This window comes from Carettochelys insculpta, chromosome 1 (assembly GCF_033958435.1).
Source record: "Carettochelys insculpta isolate YL-2023 chromosome 1, ASM3395843v1, whole genome shotgun sequence".
In the NCBI taxonomy this organism is placed as follows: Eukaryota; Metazoa; Chordata; order Testudines; family Carettochelyidae; genus Carettochelys; species Carettochelys insculpta.
The window spans coordinates 276,601,424-276,613,903 of record NC_134137.1 but is presented as its reverse complement, the minus strand read 5'-3'; the positions used below and the strand labels follow the sequence as shown (position 1 = coordinate 276,613,903).

The window sequence follows — 12,480 nt, the reverse complement described above, 5'->3', positions numbered from 1 at the left end:
ATGCACACACACACCCACACACACACACCTTCCTGTGTGGTTTTGTATGCGGAGATGGGGAGTTTGTCCCATTTGCCTTCGTGTGGGTGCGTACGCCCATACACATGTGTACATGCCGGCGTCTTTGTGGGGGAGGGGACTGCACAACTGCTTCTGAATCGGACTTTGGAACGGGGAGTTGCACATCTACTTCCGCGTTCGTGTCACTGACAGCCACAGACACCCCCCATACCGCTGCGCATACGCAGACAGAATCGCACACTGTAACGCACATTTCCCCCTGCTTCTACGCGGAACAAAACGCAGCATGAGGCCTCAGCTGACGCAAATCAGAGGAGTCACAGTGACGTCAACTGAGCTAAGCCAAATTGCTCCATATGACAGTCTGGTGCAAAGGCTCAGCTATACTAAGCATTCAGGTACCAGGGTGAGGGGCACTGTATGGGAACGTACAGCGAATGGAATAGAATAGAACAAAGTAGATGTGTTTCCTACTTTATGCCAGTTCTGAGGGAGAAGCTGAGAAGTAAATTACTCCTCCCCCGCAATCCAATTCCTTGAGTGGGCCTTTATGGCCAAAGCTGTTGGGTTGTTTATTTTGGTGTGTGTTGTTTGGGGTGAGGAGAGGAGGGTGACAGCCAACCTCCTTCTTTGTGAGAATGAAAATTTGCAGTGAAATTTTGCAAGAAATAGCTCCAAAATTCACCCAGTAAATAAATGGCAGAATGTGCACAAGGGCACGGAATCAAGGAAAGAATCTTCACAATGCAAAAACGGTTCCCTGAGAAACATTCACAAAATGAACGCCAGCCAGATGTGAGTCGTGAGCTTTATCACCATTGTTTATGGCAAAAAGGGGCGCAGATTAGGAGAAAAGAGACTGAGGGCAGTAAAGGAGGGTTATGCAAGCCCCAAATCTGAAGCAATTAAGATAAATTGATCTCCAGTTTGATTTCTATACCTTTAGTTTTAGCTGAGTCCTCTCTTGGCCATGAGGCACTGGGGTATTTTAGCAGTACCTTAAGCGTTACACTCAGAGGGAGAGTCACTTGATTTCAGTACTTTTCACTCAGAGCAGCACGGAATTTCGTGCAGCATACTGGTATTTCAAAGGGCTTTGTCACTGATTCTGCATGTTTCAGAAGGGCCCAGCACCCTGAACCAAGGCCAAGTTTTCAGGAGAGTTTCCCTCCTCTTTAAGGCCCCAGAATGAGTGGGAAAATTTTCAGCACTGCTCAGCTTTCCAGGTGCATGTTGGGAGCTGCAGACTTCACAATCTGCCCTGTTTTTGTAGTCTAACAGCACGCCACCAGGAAGAGTAAGTTTACAGATGGCAGGTTCAGGGGTAAGTGAAATGATCCTCAGAACTAACCTGGGACTGACTTCATGTTTTTATTCTTCTCACACGGCTCTTGTAGCCAGCAGCGCCACATCTGTTGCTGTACTAGACCTCTGTAGGTTCAGCCGCGCACATGACAGGGACTCTATTGCACTACGAGACAGTCTGTTGGGGCTTTCCACCATTGTCCTATCAATCCCTTTGATCTGTGGAATCATCTGTTTCCTTCCTTCCCTCCAATCACCTAAGACCCTGACTCTTACATGAGAACATGCAATAACAAAGCCAGCCTCCAGCTCTTGACGTAAGATAGCAGGCAAGGAAGGGATTTTCCTGGAGCTCTTCTCTGCCATTGTCGCCTTCCAGTCCCTCTGAGCTATCTTATCAAGCGACAGCAGCTGTGTCAGGAGACAGCCATTGACCTAGGGCAACTACAAGGCAGGGGCTGTGTGTGCTGACATCTTCCCCTGGCCCGCTGGTGTTCTTCGCTCTCATTTGCAGGAAGAGATGAGAGAACTGTGTTTGTATTTCATATAGTCCATCTGTGTGTTTAACCTCAGCATTATGGGGCCCAAGTCTGAGCTGGCATCTGTATAACTTCGGAGCAGCTGCACTGACACCACTGAGAGAATCATTTGGCCCAGAAAAAAAATGTTCCTTTCATTCAGCTTCAGCCTCTCTCTCTCTCTGAGTCGGTGATAGCCCCGTGTTTGACCTCCCTCAGTCACTACCACAGAAGTGAGCTGGGTCAGAAATCACCAGCTAGGGCATAGAAAGAACCATGTGCCTGATGTTGATCCATGGGTTTTGATGGGCCTAATACAGGATTAATTTAGCCCTGGATGTCTCCATTTCTAAATTATAGCCCGTCCTTTCACTTCAGCCAGCATATCGCATGCTGCTGCCATAATGATGAGGAATAATTCCCAAGTGGAAGATGGGCTGGGTATTTTTTAATACAGTTGTATTACTACACAGTTATTTACAGCCAGAGTGAGTGAGTGAGCAAATTACTTCATTGAACAATGGCTTGTTAAAGAGAATAATGGCGCCATCTAGTGGTCTTAAACCATCCCTTTCACAGTGAATTAACAGGATCTACAGGGTTGGTACGTCCTTTCCTACCTTTGAGCTGGCACCAGACCTGCCAAATGAATGGGAATGATTTGCAGAGCTGCAGGCTAGCAAGACCCCCCTAAGGAAGTCAGGTTAGATTTCAACTCCAACAATTTATACCTGGACCTTAGCAAGGCATTTGATACAGTCTCGCATGATCTTCTTATCAATAAACTGGGCAAACACAACTTAGATGGGGCTACTATAAAGTGGGTGCATAACTGGCTGGATAACCATTCTCAGAGGGTAGTTATTAATGGTTCACAATCATGCTGGAAGAGTATAACAAGTGGGGTTCTGCAGAGGTCTGTTTTGGGACTGTTCTGTTCATCAACAATTTAGATATTCGCATAGAAAGTATGCTAAGTACATTTGTAGATGATACCAAGCTGGGAGGGGTTGCAACTGCTTTGGAGGATAGGGCCAGAATTCAAAATGATCTGGACAACCTGGAGAAATGGTCTGAGGTAAATAGGATGAAGTTTAATAAGGACAAATGCAAAGTGCTCCACTTAGGAAGGCCTAATCAGTTTCACACATACAGAATGGGAAGCAACTGTCTAACAAGGAGTACTGCAGAAAGGGATCTAGGGGTCATAGTGGACCACAAGATAAATATGGGTCAACAGTGTGATGCTGTTGCAAAAAAAAGCTTACCTGATTCTGGGATGCATTAACAGGTGTGTTGAGAGCAAGACACGAGACGTCATTCTTCTGCTCTACTCAGCGCTCATTAAGCCTCCATTGGTGTATTGTGTCCAGTTTTCGGCACTACATTTCAAGATGGCTGTGGAGAAATTGGAGAAGATCCAGAGAAGAGCAACAAGAATGATTAAAGGTCTAGAGGACATGAGCTATGAGGGAAGACTGAAAGAACTGGGCTTGTTTAGTTTAGAAAAGAGACAACTCAGAGAGGACATGATAGCGGTTTACAAGTAACTAAAAGAGGGTTACAGGAAGGAGGGAGAAAAATTGTTCTCCTGAGCCTCTGAGGATGGGACAAGGAGTAAAGGGCTTAAACTGCAGCAAGGGAGGGTTAGGTTGAACATTAAGAAAAACTTTCTAACTGTCCTGGTGGTTAGACACTGGAATAAATTGCCTAGGGAGGTTGTGAAATCTCCATCACTGGAAATATTTAAAAGCAGGTTAGATAGACAGCTGTCAGGGATGGTCTGGATGGTACATGGCCCTGCCATGAGGGCGGGGGACTCCCGGACAACCTCTTGAGGTCCCTTCCAGTCCCAGTGTTCTATGATTCTAAAGTTCTCCCAGCTACTTTGCTTCCAGGTATTTGTGGCAGACAAACCCAGCTATCACTGGACCCCGAAAACCCTGTTTTGCAAAGAAGCAGAGGAGATGACTGTTAGTTTGACCATCATTTAATGTATTTAGCTGACCCCTTTTCATTTATCTGGACAAGTAACCCAGGTCACAAATGAAGAAAGCAAAAGATTTTGGTGTCTGTCCACTTCTCATCAGATTTTCAAAATGAAAGCTGTCTGCAGCCTTAGCCCACGGATTATTTATAAACTCAAATGTCACAAAACTAAGGTGGAGACACTCCGTTAATAAGTCACCTCTGTGTCAATGTCTCCTCTGCTGATGAACTGACCGTACAAACAGAGGTCCTAAACCTAACCATAGAAATGGTCTGCTTAATAATAACTACCTAGCTCTTACACAGCACTTTTCATTGGTAGCTCTCAAAGCACCTTACAAAGGAGGTCAGTGTCATTAGTTTCACCCCCCTTTTACAGGGAAACTGAGGCATGAGAGAGGAAGTGATTTGTCCAAGGTTGCCCAGCCTACCAGTGGCAGAGCTGGGAATAGAGTTCCAGGTCACACTACTCTGGGGGCTCTAACAGAACAGAAATGATGTTGCAGTTGTTATCTGAGTGGTTCAGTGCTGCAGCTGACAAATGCAAACTTTAATGCTGCACTTCCTGACTTTCTAATATTTTATTTTCTTAAAAGCCACTGTCATTCTAGTAAGGTAATGAGAACCCCAGCCAAACCTTAACGTTGCCATAATGAGGTGCTTCATATGGGACTAGATTCATGTTTTTAAAGCCACTGGGCTCTAACACACAACTTTGATTGTGATGTTGTTTCAGAGGAGCCTACAGCTGTGGGTCTCACCCTTTTTAAGGTTGTGGCCGCCTTCAAACCTTTTCTTTCTCACCTTTCCTGATGTAATTGCAGTACATGTTTACATGGCAAAATGATGTCAAACCTGCGTACAGCAGACCAGCTGAGAGGAGGTTTACTTTCATGCTGTTTGGCAACATCCTGTCTATTTTTATGTCTCTGGTGTTTGTTTCCTTATTTCTGTAGAACTTTGCACTGATTAATACCAGTCCTTCCCTGGTTGCCGCTAGTCCCCCTTGCAGTAATCTGCACAGATTTCTTTGCAGTTGGCTTCCTTTCTCCTTTATACCTGGAACCCTTCTTGTTGGAGCATCATCCACCAATATCACCACAGGTGCGCTCCAGAGAAGCACCTGTCAGTGAAAGACATTCAGTCAGCCTCCCTGCATGTAGGAACTGGCAGAATCTAGTTTGTGTACGTTTGATCAAAAAAGAGTCCCCAGAAATCCATATTGAGCCTACTGCTGGGTTCCAACTGGGTAGGAGGCATTAACTGAGACCTGCTGCATCTACTTCAGGATGAGAGAGAATGATGGGAATACTTGCCACAAGGTATGGTAACGCAAAGGAGCCTGACATCAGACTGAGCCTCTAGACTTGCCTCAGGCACCAGGAAGCCATCTTACCAGCTGTCCTTTTCTCTCTGTGCAGGTGATGGATAGCTCAATGCCCCTGATAGGGGAGCACGTGGAGGAGGACACACAGCTTGTAGCTGATCTGGTTGTCTCCAAAATGACTCAGCTGCTTGTGGGAGGATCTACCCCCTCACCTCTGAGGCCTTGGGTAAGAGTGAATGGAGCCATTCAGAAAAGCAGGTGTTTGACCCAGCTTCCCCAACCCCCATGGTTGTTCAGCCAATGACATACCTCAGTGGATTGGCCATTCCAGTGCAGTTGGACAGAGATGTCACCCCCCACACTACGTTACATGGTTACTGTCGCAGGGGTAACTCTTCTATAACCCCTTCACAGGTTGTACCTGAGAAATGTCTCTTTTCATATTGCCCCGGCATCATATTCTCGTTGATCTTACACACCATGTACCTGTACCCTGGCCCCTTTTGGCTCGGTACAAACTGTTACCAAGCCTACAAACTCTAAAGAGCAGCCTCCTCAGAGACAAAGATGGTAGAAGAGTTGGGCAAGAGGTGTACTCAGGGATGGGACGGGGCAAGGAAATGGCAGCAGAAGGTGAATGTGTCGGAGCATCTCCTGCTCACAAACATCCAAGCACTATGGGGCAGGTGTTGCTATGGAGACTCAAGTTGGGCAGTATGATTGCCGATAACATGCCAGCCTAGGCTCCCTTGCAGGGGAGGGCAGTGTGCCGGTTGTACTGTGGCCTGGGGAAGAGGAGCACAGAATCCATTTAAAAACATGGCATTAAATAACTTCAGTAAAGAGCAGTAAGGCCATTTGATGCTAGGGGGAGTCTGGCGAGATCGCAGCTTTGTCCCTTCAGAAGGAAATAAGTCTGTAAGCTTCTGCTGGGTTTATAATGAAAACCTACTCTCTTCTGTGTCTGCCCACAAAGAATGGGCAGACTCTGAGCTGGATCCCAGCAATACATGACTCAGTGGCCTGTAAAACCAGTGTGATTTGGTCACTGCTACTCTTTGGGTCTCTGCTCCCATGAGTGAATGTTAACGTGAGTTCTGGGTACATGCTGAGGAGACTCGAGAACCCTGGATAGTTCGGTGGAACTCTCTGGCATAGCTTCACAGACTAGCAATCCTCATGATTGATTCTACTCCATCTTTTGCCTCTCTGATGAATTCTGGTGCCAGTGAGGCTCTCTGCCTTTGTTAGGCCTGTTTCTATTGGCATCCCTGTTTCTTCTCTTCAGATAGGCTCATGTGTCAGCCACCAATCCACAAAGAGCCTGTTACTGTTCATTAGAACTCATAATTTCTACTTTTAAACTGACCAGCAGGCCTCATGTTCAGTGTGCCCACCTCACTGCCCACTCACCAGCATTCCCTGTTAGCTGAGCACTTGGGCAGCTGCCCAGGAGAGATTCAGGTACTGTTCAGCTGCTTAGCAGAGCTCCCACATCTGGCAGCCTGTTTCTGTTGGTGGCGCCTATCCGCAAATGCTTTGGTACCCATAACGAAATTTATTTCACTCACAGATGGCAAAAAGTAGGGGGAGCCCTGTCAGTCACCCCACACGCAGTACTGACCCAGCTTATTTTAGAGCAGTATTTCCTCATGGGAGGTTTGAATGACTGATCCATCCCGTGGCATGACATGCCAGGGTAGGTTAAATGAAAACATCTCTGAACAGGAGTACTATTTTTAAGGCTATTGCAAGAACCTAGGGAGGAGGAACTACAGAAGTGTCAAGCCAATAAGTATCAAGTAAGCTTTTGGTTTAATAATCCCTGCTTCCTCTTTTCCCCTGAAGCTGTCAACTGGTTCTCACATAGGGAGAAACCCCTGCTGGATGGTCTGTTAGGCAGAGCTAAAGATGTTTTAAAAACTATTTGGGTGTAACCCTTCTACCGGAAGGAGTTGGCAGCAACCAGGGCCGGGTTCAACATCTAGGGGTTCCTTTTCATCCATCTCACACAGAACCGGCTCAAGCCCCCACCTAGCAGCCTGGGAAATTCACACACCCCTGGGCGCCTCGGAGAGGCCATGCTTCCCCACTCGCAAGCACAGAGTCTGAGTCCGAGTGTAGAAAAGAACTTTTAATAAACGCGGGAGAAAAGTCAATTAGCATAAGCTTGGGAAAATACCACACCCAGAGTTCGTAACCAATCCTCAAATAACTGTCCCAGCTCAAATGCATTCAGCAATGTCCTTGCCCTCTCAGGCTCACCAGTCCAATACTGTAAACAGCCAATCCACACTCCCAACTTTCTCTGTACCCCCATTCAAAATGCCCCACTTATAACTCGGTCCAGTCCGTGCAGGCCCTGACACCTCACACTGATGCATTCCCTCTTGGAACCTGAGGCAATGCCAGCTTTGCGCTGGTCCGGCATGCTGCTTGCTCCTTGCCAGCTGCCACACTGGCTGTCCACCGATTGCACCATCCATCCACTGCTTCTACCAGCCAGCTGCTGGTCACACCGGCTGTCCGCTGCTCCTACCAGCCGGCCACCCACCACTACTCCTACCAGCCATCCACTGGCCATGCTGTCTGCTGTGGGTTTAGCCTGAAGCAAAACCCTATGATTTCAGCTCATAGTGGCCTTAGCTACTACCCTGTGATTTCAGCTCACAGCATCTACTAAAGTAGAGTCTCATGAAAAATAAAAGCACTAGTATCCAGCTCTGGCTGTGTCTACACTAGCCAAAAACTTTGAAATTGCCATGCAAATAGCCATTTCAAAGTTTACTAATGAAGCACTGAAATACATATTCAGCACCTCATTAGCATGCAGGCAGCTGCAGCACTTCAAAATTGACACAGCTCATCACCATGTGGCTCATCCAGACGGGACACCTTTTCAAAAGGACTCCAGCTACTTCAAAGTCCCTTTATTCCTATGAGCAAATGGAAAGCAGGGGATTTTGAAGTAGCCAGGGTCCATTTAAAAAGGAACCCCCTCTGGATGAGCTGCATCAATTTCAAAGTGCTGCAGCTGCCCACATGCTAATGAGGCACTGCATATGTATTTCAGCACTTCATTAGTAAACTTTGAAATAGCTATTTACATAGCAATTTCAAAGCTTTTGGCTAGTGTAGACATAGCCTCTACCTTTTAACAGGTAGGGAGAGCTAGCCAAACCAGGCTTATAGCTATACGATCAAGGCCTAGGAAGGGCCAAGACACTCAGATAGCTAATGCAACCCATTACTCTCCTCTTCTGCTTTACAATGCTTTAAACCAGGGGAGCCCTGTGTAATCCATGTCTTACCTACTTATGATGACTGCCCTGTCCCCCACAATGACTTGGAGCATTGGTGAGATTTCACAATTCTTACACTGAGCGTTAGCATAAATTGTGACTTTACAACAATGTGTTTACAATAGGCAAGAGCTCATTGCTTCCTTGCTACCCATCAGGCTTTGTTTGCAAGGTATCACATACGTACACCTTTGTATTTTAATGCAAATGATCTCTGGGATACACATTCCTCCCAGCCTTCAGCAGCATTGACTTCATGCTGGCACATTCCTTTCATGGGGGAAAAGAAAAGGTTACTTAAGGAGTTGCTGCTACCATCCAGTCCTGTTTTAAGATACAACGAGACAATCACACCAGGGAGGAGAGAAAAGAGCAAAGCTAGAAAATGCAGCTTGTGGGTCTGGAGCTGTCTTTCCCTTGCACACTTGCTGCTGGAGAAACATAGGCACAGCACACAGTCTGATCAGCCACACTGAGACCTGGCAAACTATACCAGGCTGGTGCTCTTGTGGCTGCCTCTCCGGTCGCTGGCTCATAACAGTGTTGCGAAAGGAGGACCTGTCTTGGCTGGCTAAGCCAGATGCTTATTAGACAGAAAGCAGAGCGAAGAGAAAGAGGGGAAATAAGATGGAGGAACAATGAAACACAAGGTACACAGCAGGCACCCATGTCTCCCATCCCAGATGTACTTTAGGCTGAAGCTGGTAGTAATGTTGTCTGGTTCCCTCTCTTTGGCCCAGTGTCAGTGGGGCTAACAGCCACTGCAGACCCTGGGGCAAGTGAGGGAGAGAGTCCACTTCTGTGCTTTGGAAGGGGCGATGCCAAGGGTGAAAGGGGCAGGGCCTAGGGCATTTGGCCCTCAGCACTGCCCAGACCACAGCACTGGGCTTCTCCACAATACCTCATAGCCACACGCAGCAGCACAGCCATGGCAGTTCAAAAGGGCCCAGAGCTCCAGCTCCCAGCCAAAGTAGCAGCAGTGGTGGCCAGAGCTCTGGGCCCCTTTGAAAAGCCGGGCCTGCCCCCTTTATTCCCCCACCCCCATCGGGCTGCCTAGTACAGTCAGACTGCCTTTCAGGAACAGAACAGCAAAGGCCCAGTGGTATCATGGTGGATCCCAGGAGACTGTGAGAGTGGCAGCTACAGTGATAAAGCTCAGTCCTTTCCACTGATGCATTCAGCCCCATACATTAAGTAACTCCCAGGTGAACAATGTCCAAGATGGGTTGGCAGCCACACCCCAGTAACATTAATTAATTAAAACACACACCCGTTATTGCAACTCTAAACACTTCTGCCCGTTTCTAAACTCATTTAGCACCTTGTTCATGCCAGCCCATGACTTTGCCAGGACCCTTGAAGGCCCCTTAACGCAGTTCTTTTAACCTGAACAATCCAATTGGGACCAGTCTATTTGTCTCCAACTTTGCTGACTTTCATAAATAATTTTATGTAACAAGCTGAGTTGGACTCCAGTTACTTTGGACTGCCTAGAGTATAGGCGTCTCCACACCTGTCCTGTGTTGTTTAAACTGTTTATCAAAGATAAGAAAAGGAGAGTGAACAGAAAAAGAGAGAGCAAATTTGAGAGGACCGGGAAGAACCTAACCGTGCTAGGTGAATGATAAACATCATGGCAAATGAAAGGCAAGGTTGATGAATTCAAATTAATGCACATTGGAGGGGGAAATTTAAACTACTTATTTTAGATTAACTGTATCAACTCAACTGGCCTCAAGGTTGACAACTTAGTGAAAACCTCTGCTCAATGCACAACTGCAGGCAAAAAAATCAAGTCATTAGGATGCATCAGCAATGGGATGGAGAATAACATGGAGACTTAATGCCTTTATACAAATCAGGGGTGAAGTCTAATGTGCATCCTGTTCACAATATTAATCACCCATTTGAAAAGGGAAAGTGCACAGGTAGATTGGCCTCAGAAAAGGGTGGTGAGAAAGATGCAAGGTCTGAAAATGATCTCCTGGGAAGAGAAACTGAAATGACGAGATTATTCATCTTAGAAAGGAGACAAATATAAGTGATGTGATAAAATATGTGAAAAAAAATGGTCAGAGAAGGTAGATTAGGAATGTCTTTTCTCCCTGTCTCTTAACAGAAGAGCAAGAGGGCATTCAATGAAGTTAAAAGATGGGGAACAAATACAAGGAAATATTTTTTCACACAATAACTATGTCTACACTAGTCCCAGAACTTCAAAAGGGGCATGATAATGAACTTAATTGAAATATGCTAATGAGGCACTGCTATGAATATGCAGTGCCTCATTAGCCTAATGGCAGCCATGGCACTTCAAAAGTGGTGCTTTCGATTGCATGCAGCTCGTCTACACGGGGTCCTTTTCAAAAGCACCCCGCAGACTGCAAAATCCCCTTATTCCTATTTGATTATAGGAATAAGGGGATTTCAAAGTCTGTGAGGTCCTTTTGAATAGGACCCCATGTAAACGAGCCACGTGTGATCAACAGCAGCAGTTTTGAAGTGCCGCTGCTGCCATTATGCTAATGAGGTGCTGCATATTCATTGCAGCGCCTCATTAGCACATCCCAAGGTGTCTCATCAGCATCCCACTTTCGAAAAGCAGGGCTAGTGTAGACGTAGCTAATGTGTAACTGGACTGTGGTATTCATTGCCACAGGAAGTCTCTGAGACCAGGAACTTAGCAAGCTTGAAAAAGAGATTGGCTATTATGTGGCTATCAGGATATCTAGAGCTGTTATAATTAACAATAATCCACAGGAGAGGGATATTAGACCTAATGGTTTAAACTAGTTTCTAAATATCGGTGATGAGGATGAGACCTGCTAACTCCACATGAGCTTAGTGCAGGGGTTTTATGTTGCGCTAGCTGGGCCTCAGGGCTGATCCAGTCTGGTAATTCCTCTGTTGTAAACCCACCTTTAAAAACTAGAACACCAGAGTCATTCTCTTCTAGTTAGCAACTTCCATGTCCTGTCCTACTCAGGTCTCCATCACAGTACCATGTCACCTTGCAGGCTTTATCCCATAGTGGAAGAGTGTGTTTGGAAAATATCACAACATTGACAGTTCTTTTGGTCATTGCTGGGCATTTCCTTTTGAATGTGTTCTGATGACTGTAACAATTTTTTTCCAGGCTCAACAAGTCCAGCCTCAGTCAATCAAATCTCAGGTGCAGCCTCAGCCTGGACCCCAGCTTGGACAACCATCCCAGCCACGGCCACCTCCTCAAGGTACTGTACTCTAGGGCCTCTCTGGCAAAGGAAACCTAGGCAGTTCATTTTGGGATCTGATTCAGACTGTGCAGAAGAATCTCATCAACTGTTCAACAGCACTCAGTAGCATTACACAACAGTTCGGAAAAGGCACTAAGCAGGAATAGCACCTTCAGGAGAAAACCCAGATAGAATTTTGATCAGCAGAATGTAATTGCCCAAGTTGGAATTTGGACAAGACATTGGTTAACACCTTTAGTCATGCACCAAGGTACCTGAGAGCTTTAAAGACCTTAGGTTTGCTCTTTGAAATAGTGCATAAACTAACAAAGGACACCTGTCTGTTTTCACTTGTCAAGAGCATTGTTTTTTGTGTCTTTAGGAAAGCAGAAAAGTGAAGGTTTCCTTTAAGGGTCTCTCATGCTAAAAGGCTGATGCATCCACCCACTGACCATGTCACTGTAGAGAGGTATGATTGGTGATGTGGCAAAAAAGTGCCTCATCATAACTACCCAGGAAGGTGCTGTCAACCCAAACCAGCAGATCAAACTTCTATTTTCTGTGGAGCAAGCTAGTTCTCTAAGTGATGCTGGCCTTCCACCCCCACAATTCATGCACATACACAAGCAAGGCTCAGAGAGGACAACAAATGGTGGCAATCACAGGGAGAACTAAGGCTTGCTGAGACAGCCGTGCCTGGGAGAAAGCTTTCCTTGGTGTTAGGAAGGCAAAGAACAGCAACAGCTGTGGGCATGCTGCTGCCACTGACTGACAGGTTAATGGCATCCAGTGTCCGTAATGAG

At 46.3% G+C, this 12,480-nt stretch overlaps 1 protein-coding gene across 4 annotated transcripts in view; it reads left to right on the top strand.

The window, feature by feature from the left end:
- The window catches only part of SYN3 (synapsin III), a 262,176-nt gene that overhangs the window by 246,163 nt on the left and 3,533 nt on the right, over positions 1-12,480 (top strand). For 2 of the 4 annotated variants that reach the window (XM_075008116.1, XM_075008129.1), the window contains 2 exons: positions 5,255-5,386; positions 11,599-11,695. In XM_075008116.1, the coding sequence (XP_074864217.1) occupies positions 5,255-5,386; positions 11,599-11,695 (229 nt within the window). Of the gene's footprint in view, positions 1-5,254; positions 5,393-10,410; positions 10,415-11,598; positions 11,696-12,480 lie in introns of all 4 variants that reach the window. The other 2 variants (XM_075008135.1, XM_075008124.1) reach the window with 2 other exon arrangements.